The sequence below is a fragment of the Rhipicephalus microplus genome, chromosome 6, assembly GCF_043290135.1.
Source record: "Rhipicephalus microplus isolate Deutch F79 chromosome 6, USDA_Rmic, whole genome shotgun sequence".
NCBI classification, from domain to species: domain Eukaryota; kingdom Metazoa; phylum Arthropoda; class Arachnida; order Ixodida; family Ixodidae; genus Rhipicephalus; species Rhipicephalus microplus.
The window spans coordinates 78,346,295-78,359,466 of record NC_134705.1 but is presented as its reverse complement, the minus strand read 5'-3'; the positions used below and the strand labels follow the sequence as shown (position 1 = coordinate 78,359,466).

Here is a 13,172-nt window from a genome sequence, read left to right as displayed (position 1 = left end):
AGAGGAAGACGCGGAGCTGCGATTTCTAAAAAGGTCCATTCATAAACTAGAGTTGGCTACATGCTACTACTACTACTACGATAAAGAAGGGAACGACCCACACCCTAAGGGGCTTCGGCCTTAGAACAACAATGGTCCCAACGGGCACCATTGCTACGACTACTTATTTATTATGTTCATCACCGAAAGCCATGCATGAATGTATGCTAGCTAACGAAAATCCGCGGACTTTACCAATTCCACTGCGATAATTGCTCGCGGATGCAGCGTCGACATAGCCCCGTTTTTTAAGTTCACTTGTCGGCCTTCCACGCTTCAAACAAAACTACTTATCATTGCGGAAGGCCGTCTGTAACGTTTGCACAATGCCGAGGTTGTTGGCATCTTGGTTCACCCCATCTTCAACGCTTTTTTTTTTGTCACTTAAGCTGGTGGCGATGGAGTCAAAACGCGCAATGTGCACGACGTCCTTGCTGCTTATGACTATAGTACCGGCAACACGTCGCACCCCTAGCAACAGACTGACACGTGCAGAACACGCGGCAAGCAGCACTCGCAGAACTAACCGCGTGCGGAAGGTGCTGTTTAGTAGCGGACGACGACACTTCTCCTTACGGCTTATGACGTTACGCACGCCATGGCAAAATGGCGGTTGCCGGCAGTAGGCGGAGTTTACAGCGGACAACTTTTATGGCCTACTTCGGACTGTAATAATCTTTTACAGTCTAGATTTCACACGTGCACAGGCGTATTTGACCTTTGTTTTTCTCTGAAAATCGTCAAATATTGGGTGACCATGTGATGATTCCTTTAATATATAGAGTGGTTGTGAAACGTCGTAACCCTATAATCTGTAATAAAGAGCAACACTTGAACAGTCTGTTTATATTTGCGCTATTGCTCAACACATGCCGCGCAAGACGCGCTGCGTCTCAGTGGTGCCGAACGATGCCGTGGCGTAGAATCAAAGCTGCAGGAATGGCCAAGCGATGGCACGTTTCTTCGGCGTGCTCATGATAGACGGCACTTAGCATTTATAAGAGGAAGGTGAGCATATATACTATCGTTACATTGTAGAACTATATCAGCACTGGCGAAAAGTGAAAACGCTGCGATAACGGGCTCGAAAGCTGCAGGAGATAAGGTATATGTGTAAGTGGCCCAGTGTCAGGAGTTCTCAGAATTTCCAGCATCGCGGCGGTTGTCTGCGACGCTTTCCGACAAGCAGATACAGTGCGTGGTTAGAGGTATGCGCCGGGTTTTTCACTGCGTGGTGTTGCTTCACCACAGCGCAGCCCTCCTCACCCCCCCCCCCCCTTTTCTAAATCAAGTAACAGTGGAGTGGTGATGGCGATCAAACTTTGCAATGGGTGTAAAAGTAAAATCTTCCGTAGCCGGCCCTCCAGAAGTAGATAATTGAAGCACAGTTCATAGCTCTTTGTGACGACGCCACCCAATACTATTTATATCTGGGGTGTTACGTCCTCAAACCACGATACTAAGAGAGGCTGTAATGAATGACTCTATGAATTTGAACCATTTGGTGTTTTTTAACGTATACACCGAAATCGCGCAGTATACGGGCCTCTAACTTTTTGCTTGCATCGAAATGCGACCACTGCAGCCAGGATCGAACAGGATGCCAACAACTGTACCTATATGTAAACTGGTATGGTATCTTTCATAGAATCCCGTGTTAAGTTGCGGCAGCTCGTTGCCACTGGCGCCATCCACATATCGGAGGGTCAACTAACAGCAAGCGAAAGATAAAACAATAAAATGTGACGTCAGGAAGTGGTGCCCACGTCGCGCACTTGTACTACGATGCGCGAAGTTGCAAATCTTCTCAATCACTGACATTTCACGTTCTTTAGATAACTACGCAATTGGATTGCGTATTTATGGTCACCGAGGTTGTTTTATTAGCTAAAAAGTGTAATGGCCATGTACACCAAAGTACTTTGTTAATGAAAAAAATACGATACAATGGCTCGCTAGCACAAGAACGCAATGGTTCAAAAAGCCAATACCTTGGAAGCGCCAGTTGAGACACATCACGGCATTTCTTCGCACAGCGCGCCACCTTCAAGAAAAGCGAGGGTACGCATGCTGTGCGCCAGCTGACGCACTTTAGAGCCCCGTCCTCGGACTCCTGTGACCGTGTCCATATTTCCTATCTTCCAGGAAAGACAAAAAATAGCGAAAGAGGGAAAGCAAAATGAAAGATAATACGACACTAAAATCTGTCTCTAAGGCCAGTTTCCCACAAAAAGTGTAATAAAGCTTTTAAAACGCCCCGCCGCGGTGGTCTAGTGGCTAAGGTACTCGGCTGCTGACCCGCAGGTCGCGGGTTCAAATCCCGGCTGCGCTGGCTGCATTTTCGATGGAGGCGGAAATGTTGTAGGCCCGTGTGCTCAGATTTGGGTGCACGTTAAAGAACCCCAGGTGGTCGAAATTTCTGGAGCCCTCCACTACGGCGTCTCTCATAAACATATGGTGGTTTTGGGACGTTAAACCCCACATATCAATCAATCAATCAATCAAGCTTTTAAAACCTTCTGGGCTGAGTATGGACTCGGGCAATGACTCAGAATTCTTCTTTCCGACAAAGGCCGATCATCTATTCTATCCAGAGCTTCAGTGTGTTCTTGTCTTGGCGCGTTGAAATGGGTACACTCACATAGAAGGAGGCGATGGTTTCTTCGCAGCCGCAGTAAGTGCATATAGAGGAGATGGCCATTCCAATAATATAAAAGCATACGTTCGTGAAGGTGACTCCAAGCCAGAGGCGGCATAGAAAAGTCTCCTCAGCTCGAGACATTCCTGAGGGAAGACGAAGCTGGAGATCGGGATCGAAGTTATGCAGGCGAGTGTTTGTGAATTTCGCCGAGTTTCACTGTACCAGTGTGAGGTCACGGGCAAGCGAACGAAGTCTTGCAGCTGCGTCGGTTCTTGAGAACAGGATGGCTGTGTATTGAGTACCATCGTGTGCATATCTAGCCGCTTCATCTGCACGGTCATTTCCATATATACCGCAGTGACCTGATATCCACTGATGCGATATGTTGAGTTGTTCCTCGACTGCTTGGTGATGAAGAAGCCTTATTTCAGCTACTAACTGTTCCTCAGGTTCATGCCAAAAGGGTGACATGAGACATTGAAAAGCTGCCTTTGTGCCCGAAAAAGTTCTTAAGTAAGGCTTGCCTTCCTCCTTTCCGATTCTCTGCCTCAGGAGTCCTCCTCTCACTCGGCTTTACTTTTCCCCGCCCAAAGCTTCTAGCTCCTTCCTCACCGATCGTCGTCACTCTGCTTGGCTCCGCTCTTTTCTTCTAACGTTTTCGCTTACCCTCGCATGCGGTGTACTTTGTATAGCGGCTTGCCGAATCCCTTTAGCACGCACATGCCCTAAATTTTGTAGACACTTTGCGGACTGGCTGTATACTTGAACTACATGGCATGTTATTCCTTCCGTCATTCTAAAGCTCACCCCATCGAGCCCCTTTTCCCACTTTGGAGTGAGCGAATGATGGTCACTTCGAGCTAAACCCAAGCCCACTTAGACGGCTGCATACATGCGCTCGCAATCACTAGCGCTCAACGGAAATAGTGGGACAATGAACTATTTTGGCAAATGCCAGGTAAACCATAAAACGAATTTCCTGTTTACTTTAGCCCACATAAGATTACGAGTATTGCAATAAAAGTGTTGTTGAGTTTTTGGTTTTTGTTGTAAAGCCCCTCCTCAACTAGACGTGCTTTAGTAGTTTGTAGGGCATTGGTGCCTATGGTAAGAGGCTTTTTCCCCTTTTTCGTTACAGGTTTGGTAGCCGACATAATCTGCCCTTGTGTCGACCTTGCGTGACCCACAGTATCACCATTACGGCGACGTATCATGGGTCGCACGATCTGTATGTCAATTATGAGCGTCAATTCGCATAGAATGCAATCGGAAACGGGTTGGGAAACAAAGTGTCCACGAAGCAGCAGCGTTCCTGGTGAAAATATTCAAGTATAGCACTTCTTTAGCATGTGCAAGTGCCTGGTGAATAAATATTTATTTAAGTATTTATTTACAGGATTCATACATTGGCCAATAGGCATTACGTAGGTGGTGGGGGACAAAACATAATCAGTACAAATGAATGCGTAGATATACAAAACTAACCGTAAAATTATTATGGATCAAGAAATAAATTTTCAATACACGTAGTACACACATAGTGGAAGAACAGCTTCATAACATAGAAAACATGTATTGTTACATTTACTAAGTCGCCTGCTAAGCTGTTACACTCTCCTAATGTCTTTGGAAGCACAGAAAAGAAAAAAAGTGGTCATTCTATACCCTCGGCTACAACGTCTGTCTTATGCATATCATGGTTCTGGGACGTTAAAACTGAGCAATTGTAATAATTAAAAAAAAACGGCAGATCCCACGCATCTGGGAATCAACTTTATGTGAAGCACGCGGAGGGAAGGTGGCTGTGTTGCATTTTCATTATAGAGCGACACGTCTTGAAATGACGCCAAATATATGCACAAATATTGCACGCAGAGACTTATGTTGAAGAGTTGCTGATGTTTCTATAACCAGTTTTCTACTTGCACAACTATGTCAGCTGGAAATGTGTTTTAGCAACATCAGAAGCTGATATGAAGTGCTCATGCTCGCGAAGAGGCTGGCCCTTGACACTGCTACATAAATAAATTTCAGCGCGTGGCACCTCACCACAATGGACGTTAACCAGACGTGACGGCTTATGAAAGGAGTACACATGTAATGTTTATAAAATTGAGTAGGTGGCGCTGCAACCCCTATTCACGTTTCACGAATATTAGCGTCTGTTGGAATAGTAGTTCGTAGACCTGGCGTAACTGTGTGGTTGAATGCTTGATAGACACGCAGAATGATTGGGTTTGATTCCTGCTGGGACCCTGAAATTTATCATTTGCATTTTTCGGGTGGCCAACGCTGCTGAGAGTTTTTCTTAACTCTGACATTTATTCTATGTTTTGATTGGGTCGACGCTACTGATGTCGAGTATTTTTTAACGCTCGCGCGTTAAAATTGCCGATTTGTGTTCTCATCGTTTTCGGGTAGATACTAAGTGTCAATCATCTATCACACATACCCACTTACTAGCGGCACATAATAACCACCTGTGAGTATGTGCCACTGTCTGGCGGGAAGTGTTAGGCGACGTACGCGACGGGATTATCACATTATTCATGTCTTGACCAGCGCGTCATATTCGTCTAACCATCTTATCTTCTCATGCTAATTTATGTTGATAGATATGTGAAGTTTAACGTCCCAAAATCATCATATGACTATGAGAGAAGCCGTAGTGGAGGGCTCCGGAAATTTCGACCACCTAGGGTTTTTTAACGTACACCCAAAGCTGAGCACACAGGCCTACAACATTTCCGCTTCCATCGGTAATGCAGTCGTCGCAGCCGGGATTCGAACCCGTGATCTGCAGGCCAGCAGCCGAGTACCTTAGCCACTAGACCACCGCGGCTGGGCTTGCTAATTTATGTTCACGCCAAGTGAAGGGGGTGACAACGAGAGCACCCAAACGTAAGCATCTAGATAGATAGATAGATAGATAGATAGATAGATAGATAGATAGATAGATAGATAGATAGATAGATAGATAGATAGATAGATAGATAGATAGATAGATAGATAGATACGCTCAATATCGCCGAAGTTCGCTAAGAAATGCTTCGCATTTATTATCAATTGGGTAGAACGGTGCTTCAAGTTAGGAAATGTCTCACGCTATATGGTGGTATTTTCTGGTATTTCCTGTGTGAACGCAGTTATCAAAACACGCGAGAAACTCAGCAAGTCTAATGGCCTGGAATCAGAAAACAAAAAAAAAGGATAAAAAAAACAGCGCTTATACGACAAGGACAGGGAAGAAGCGACACACGACTCACTGTTATACTTTCAAATAACGTTAATCACTAGTGCGCGATAGCATTTACACTCGAATGCGTGACCCTCGCACAGTAAGTTTTAGGATATTCATAACGACGCTTCTCAAAGCTGGCATGCTTTAAAATATTGAGGTGATAAGGCAGTTGGTGCTCCGCAATGATCACAGTCGAATTCCAGTAAGCACAATACCAACGATACTAAGCTAGTTGTTGGGTCAGCACGACCATCGGTTCTTTGATTACGAAAGTGATAGCACGAATTCGTTCTGTTCATACATACCACCTACAAGACTTCGCACGTTTTATATTGAAGTCAGCGTGACGTTAGCGTGTGAACAATAGCCGTTCCTTTAGGCCGGGAATTTATCGCTAAGGCAGTTCAAACTCTCACAGGATTGGCAATCGGCCTGATGCTTCCGTTGTGACCTGAATCCCACGTGCATGAAGTGCCATCTTAGCAATATTTGCGGTACTGTGTCCCTAAACAAACATGTGATTTTAAGAGAGGCTGTGATTATAAGAGACACAGTATTGGATCCTCCGAAAATTTCGACCATATGGTGTTAATTAACGCGCACCGATATCGCACAGTTCACGGGTTTCAGGTATTTCGCACCTATCGAAATTTGATCGCCGTTGCCGGGATCGAAGAGTAGTGCTTGGTGCAACCACTAGCTTTAATATTCTATAGAAGAAAATAATGCCTGCAGATATGCCTTTACTTGGTCACTTCAAACACATAATACGGGAGCATGCAAGAAGTAGCGCTATTGTGCCCTTGTTACACTGAGTATGTTCCTTAATGCAAGATGAACAAAGATGAACATGGAACTTTCCTCCTACACTGCAATCATACTAGGCTTCTTCGGTATACAGCAAAAAGGAACGAGTTTGCGTAATCAAGGTATACTGAAGATCGTTGGTAGAGGCCTTCTCTAAGCATTGTGGACAAAAATAAGCAACTGATGAAATGAAGAAAAGATCAACTGGATGACCAACAGTGTTCTAATCATTCCAAACAATCTGCTCTTGACAGCAACAATTACAATGCTAGGCTGCGTTAGTTAAAAGCAATAATAAACATGACCTGCGCATGACGGCACTTGAAATATGTTGAAAAATGGCACGCCATATTTAAAAAAAGTGACTGAAGCAATCGAGAAACGTGGATTTAGATCACACCATTCCACATCAACAGCTGTGTCATCGTTATCACAGAAGATTAACACAGCACTACACGGCAACCTTCTTGTGACAGTTGCCTTCATTGACTTAAAAAGGCATTTGATACCGTCGACCCTAATATTCTGCTAATGGAATTAAAACACTATGGACTCCGTGGCAAAGTTTTTAGCCTATTTTCTGACTACATTGATGGACGTCATCAAATGGTTGGCTTGCAAGATCTTACGTCGTTATTATTAAACATAAGACAGGGGTACCTCAGGGGTCGGTCCTGGGGTCACTGTTATTCTCAGTATATGTAAATGATTTACCATGCATACTGAAACCGGCCGAGTTTCTAATGCACGCTGATGACAACGCTTTAATAGTTACCGCCGATAACATAGCCGACATAGAATATAGAGTTAATGAAGATCTAAAAAATATTTTTAAGTGGTTTACAGTGAACAAATTAACACTCAACACAAAGAAAACCAAATACACCATTTTTTCTCCCGTTACCAAAATGTAAACTGCGAGTCATTTAGATATACAATGAAAAAGTGCCAACTTGATGATATATAAAAATTTAAATATCTCGGTGTAGTTGTTCGATAGCCAACTACACTAGAAAAAACAAATTTATTATGTATGCACTTAGCATCTGGCTGCAGTATGTTACTGGCTGCTAGAAAATATTTAGTAGCACTATTCTCCGAGTCCTTTATTTTTCGTTTGTTCATTGTCACCTATCATACTGTTTAGATTCATGGGGATGTACCTTTAAAACATACTTTGTTACCTTCATTCTATCCACATAATACAAAAGCGAGTGCTTAGAATATTAGACCACGCGGAATATAATGAACCTAGTGTGCCTTTGTTTCACAAGTTAGAAATTCTACCTTTTGATTACATTCTGCAACATAAAGCCGCCGTCACCATCAGTAATGTTAGTGCACGCAGTGTACCTTTCGATGTATCTATCTTTTCTTCCTTGTCCCGCGTCACTAGATGCGCGACATTGCGGCATTTCAATTTTCCACCTACTAAAAACGTGTATGGTGAACACTTACTACAGTTCATAAGAGCTGAAGTGGGGAGTAACAATTCAGTTAGGATTAAACATTCTAGGGCTTTCTCAAGTGCACTTAAAACATTTACAACATGTAGAACAATATTATTGACCATAAACAAAACCTTACACATAGTTTGATGTTTTGTCTGTACTTGTTTACTTCATTAATTATGAATGAAGTGTAATAATGTGTCAACTATATATTCCTGTACGTTCCATAAAGCTTTTACGTCATCCTAAATCCTAATGAAATGTCTCGCTTATTTTTGTTCGTTTTCTTGAAAAAAAGTTTTTTGATGTTCTGATTTTTTATACAAATTGTATTCTGGCTGTACACCTTCTCCTGTTAGACCCCATACTAGCGTATGGCTATGGGTCTAATCAGTGTTGTGCATTTCATGTAATCTAATCAAAACATCGTCAATAAAATCTTAAATCTTAAAGAAGGGCCGTCCGATAACACGAGAAGGGCGGAGTAACATTATTAAGCCACAACATTGCCTGCATCAATTTTTTTTAACTACCAGAAAACAGCATTTAATGGAAGATTAAATTGAGGTACTTCTGTATGGTCTTCCAGCTCCTTACCATTTATGCCGACAAAAGGCTTAGGCAGAATAATTCACAATTATTGAGATTATTTTGCCAGCTGCAGTAACTGCTGGATTATAGAGCCTCAGAGCATCACTTGTATGGACTACACAGCGGCCGTCGGGCATTTACTTTCGACTAACAACAAAGTACACAAAAATGTATGATTCGAAGCAAAAGTGAAGACAACAACGGCCGAGGCGTTTTTTTGAAATCAATTATTTAGTGTGAAACAACGAGATTTACAAAACACCAAGTGAATTAACGTTCTTAGAACGTAATAAATGGAATAAAACATTACAAAATGTACATTTATAAAAAAAACCAACACTCCAGCCTATGTCAAACAATGTAACATTTGATCGCAATGTCTCGCGTCTAACAGATATGCATTATGTAACAAATGACAAGAACTGAAGAGACCACTACCAGAACACTTTTCAGCGCACATTCCAGCGAAGTATGTAAATTCGAGGCACGATGCTCGAATTAGGAGGGTGTTCCGGCATTAAAATAAAGCCTAATGCAGCACTTTTATACTGGCACACAAACGACACGTTTTCAAGCGTACATACAGTCTCTCGCGCAGTGTAACAAACGTGGCAGAATGTTTATTTTTCCGCGAACGTCAATCTAGCGGTGCTGAGCAGATGCACTGGTTCAGACGGCGTCACAACTCGGAAGGGGACTGCTGTACAAGTTTCGCTGCCTCCTTTCACTCACGGTGGCGTAGTATCTGTCTCCACCAAGGACATCAAGCATTTAAGTGAGGCCTTCACAGAGGTCGGCTGGAGCCTATCAAATCTAGAATCCAGTACACAAGTGCCAAAAGGCCACCGCCTAGGAGGTCTCCAAGTGCAGTCAGAAAAGGTATGGCTGCGTTGTCTGGGTCTGTACCGCGGCTCCAGAGAGCGTATACGAGGACACGGGCGACGTACAACAGAATGCACACTTGAATAATTGCCGCTGCCACATACAACGCCACGAAAGGACCATGAAAAGCTTCGCCATCGCCTTCCACACTGTCAATAACCGCCACAAATATAAGTTGACCTGGAACAAGTAGGAGCAAGAGGAGGCGAGCTGTTCTCGCATGAAGACAACTCCCGAAGAAGACTGCAAAGGGGCCAACGCAGCGGCTCTCATCAGGTGGCAGGTTTGGCCGCTCGGCGGTGAGATGTAGATACGTGGATATGCGGCTAGCCTGTACAGCCACTAGGTTTCCACCAACGCCGTTAATAACTGGCTGATAGGCGGCGAGTCCTTTGTACCGGGTGCTGGCGATTTCCAGTATGTAGCCACCACCACTTGAGATAACAATAGCAAAAAGCACTGGTAGCCACCCTTGACTTAAAACCTCACGTGTGTAAGAGTTGCGGTAAGCAAGAAAGGCCCATAGTGGAGCCAGCAGCACTACTAAGCCCAGCAATATGCCTGACACCCACTGATAGTCTTGCAGAGGAACATGCAGTAATGTAGCGAAGCCAGCTATCAGCGCCAGGGTAATGACGTCACCCAGGGAGGCGGCCACAGGAGTGGCCACGTTGTCAGGGTTCATGCGCAGTCGCTGGCACATCACTATAACCAGAATCATGACGCTCGCAAGCACGATACTAGCGAGCTCGGCCGTCAGCGCTGCGCTTGTGAAGAGAGTGAGGACATGATTCCAGTCCAGGTAGCCACCTGCAGCGAATGATTTGATGACAGCGAGCAGGGCAGCTACCAGACCCGCGACGATTGCTTGGCACTGGATGAGCGCGAGATTACCCGCCGCGATGTTGAGCAACGCTGACCGGCTACCCGCGTTCCCGAGGTTCGCCAGCGTGGATATACGGCAAGCTAATGTCATTTCCAGATTTCCCTTGAGACCCAGTAGAGGAGGCACCATAACCATAAGCTCCGGGATTTGCTTGAATGCGTCTAAGTCCTTCGCTTTATTGAGCAGTACGCCGGCTGCCACCATGCCGAGCCCAGCTAGCATAAAAGGAACGAATACTTGAACCAGGATTTCTACCGGCGTCTCATCCACATCATCGTCCTTGGTTTCATCGGACATCGACTTGTCCGGAGGAACAGGTGACGACTCCTCCCGTATGGTCGCCGCGACGTTGCCTTCTTCGGCGTTTCCAATGATGGGACGGAAGGGCAGGTCTTGGATGACATCATAAAGAGAACCGCGGGGACAGAATCGCAGCCGACGGGAGTTACGTCTTCGTGTAACGTCGTACTCTGTGTGCACACCCGCGGACAAGGTGCGTATTCGTTGAGAAACGCGTTGGGGACGAAGCATGGTAGTCTCGACCAAGGTGAGTGAGCGCTGGATGACAGGGCGAGCCCTTTCTGTAACACCGGAAGCGACGAAGTCCTTCGTGCTCGAGCAATCACCCACACTAGAAAGTTTCTCCAACGAATCAGATGCTTCGAAGGCTTCATTACAGAAGCCGTTATGGCGACCGCCGTCGGCAGAAACGTTGACACTATTGGCACTGCCATATGTGACATAGCAGGCGCCATCACCTATGTGAGCTGACTGCTCGTTGCTAGGGTCGCGCACAACTTCACCGTATTTGTCGGTCATGATCTTGCCGGCTGAGAAGATACAAGATGTTCCGTTGTACGAATACTTGTGGCGCAATAAAAGTCGTGCACAGCGCGATGCCGCCGCAACTTAGCCAGTTGACAGATGCGCCACGCCAGCTGATGTAGCTTTTGCTACGGAAGCACAACATGCGAGGTGATTGCGGTGATGGTTGGTCCAAGGGGCCCAGCGCGTGTGCCAACGTCAACTTGTAGTTGACTGCGGTGAATGGTGCCGCTGGAGTAAATAGTGTCATAGAGCTCAAAACACTTACTCAAACAACACGACAGCAGAGGAGCACTCCTACTGGGACGACTGGTTTTGAACGGCATAAGATGCAACTAGCCAATGCTTGGTGTCGAAACGCTTTCAGCAGCAGGACGTGGTGGACGACGCACGTGTTGATCACTGCCCGAACTCTCGAGTACATGTAATCGTATCATCGCTGTGCGATAACGATGAATGAAGTGGCCGCTGTGCCGGCGTAAGTGCAACAGGAGGTGCTCTATCAGACCAAAGCAGACAAGCTGCGTATACTGATTATCATGGAAAGCCCTCGTTTGACTCACAGAAAAGAAGTTCCAATGATGACACTTGGTGTAGGTGCTTCGAATATGATACGCTCACTAGTACGCCTGCTTATCCTTTATAACGCCTGTTAAATTCACATGAAAAGTCGTTGTAAAATAATGTTTGTCTCAGACAATGCTTTATTACTTTCCCATTCCACTTCAGTACATACGAATTGTATTTCATTTAAGAAAGCTATACATCTGTAAAAATTTATTTCAACCTATTTCTTTTTTTTTCTATGACGAAGGCTGCCGAAGCAAGGCTGATAGAAACATGTGAGCATTCGCAAGCTGTTGTTTGTATGTAGCTCGTACACAGAGTGGCCTCAAAAAGTATTCCTGTTGTGCTATTGTGTGCCGCACTCCTGCGCTGCTTTGTTCCCCATTTCACAATGTCTCCTGGCAACTTTTATTTGGCCGGATGCGCAACGTTGTCAAAAAATTCATCAGCAGCTGCTGGCGGCAGGTGCAGTTGAACGTGCGATAAAGCTGTGTGCCTTTCCGTAGTGATGAAAATACGAAATCTTGTTGAACGGAAGTTCTTCGACAGCAGTAGAGCCACATTTGTCACGTTTACATGGACAGAAACAGGCGAGAATGCAAATAAACCATAATAGCGTCCACAGAGACAGAATATGCAAAGTTGCATCTAATCCTCACAAAACTGTCCGGAACTGTAGGTGTTGGAATGTAAAAACAAGAAGTAAAACACTACAGACAGATGGTCCGTCTCATTAACTACTCCGAAAAAGTGACCGGACATCAGATATAAACCGTGTGAAATTGGAAGTTTATGGCCACATAAGTACGAAAAATCCACAAACAGCAAGCTTGGTGGGATAACAGCTGCGTATAGACAGCTTGACTGTTCCCACTTCCCCGTTCAATAAAAACAGCCACATGACAAGAACTTCGCCTTCTTGCAATATAAAATAAGAATACACAGAGCAAACGGGTAAAAATGAGCAAGAAACACATTTTTAAGACAAAACGCAAAGTTAACATTCCTAATATCAGTCAAAAGTAATGCAAGACATTATCGAGTGCGCTGCCAGACGCGTGTGTTACTTGCTTCGAGGTGACTCGGCGATTGAAATCAGGCCGAAAAAATGCAGCGTCGGTAGCCGAAGAATAATATGTTAAGCGGCCCAAGTGACACCGTTACATACCCGAGCCAAGAATATGCGGCGTGGCAGGGGCGGTAGCTGTTGCCCTCGAAATAGAGAGATTGGTAAACTTACAC

The 13,172-nt window shown here is 44.9% G+C and overlaps 1 protein-coding gene across 1 annotated transcript; it reads right to left on the bottom strand.

The window, feature by feature from the left end:
- Positions 1-4,030: 4,030 nt before the first annotated feature.
- LOC119187207 (solute carrier family 41 member 1) lies at positions 4,031-11,922 on the bottom strand. The gene has a single exon (XM_037435411.2). The coding sequence runs from the start codon at positions 11,355-11,357 to the stop codon at positions 9,555-9,557; it is 1,803 nt and encodes a 600-aa protein (XP_037291308.2). The 5' UTR covers positions 11,358-11,922; the 3' UTR covers positions 4,031-9,554.
- Positions 11,923-13,172: the final 1,250 nt, after the last annotated feature.

Excerpts from the sequence above, each read along its gene's own strand:
- LOC119187207 (XM_037435411.2), bottom strand. The coding sequence starts at position 11,357 with ATGACCGACAAATACGGTGAAGTTGTGCGCGACCCTAGCAACGAGCAG.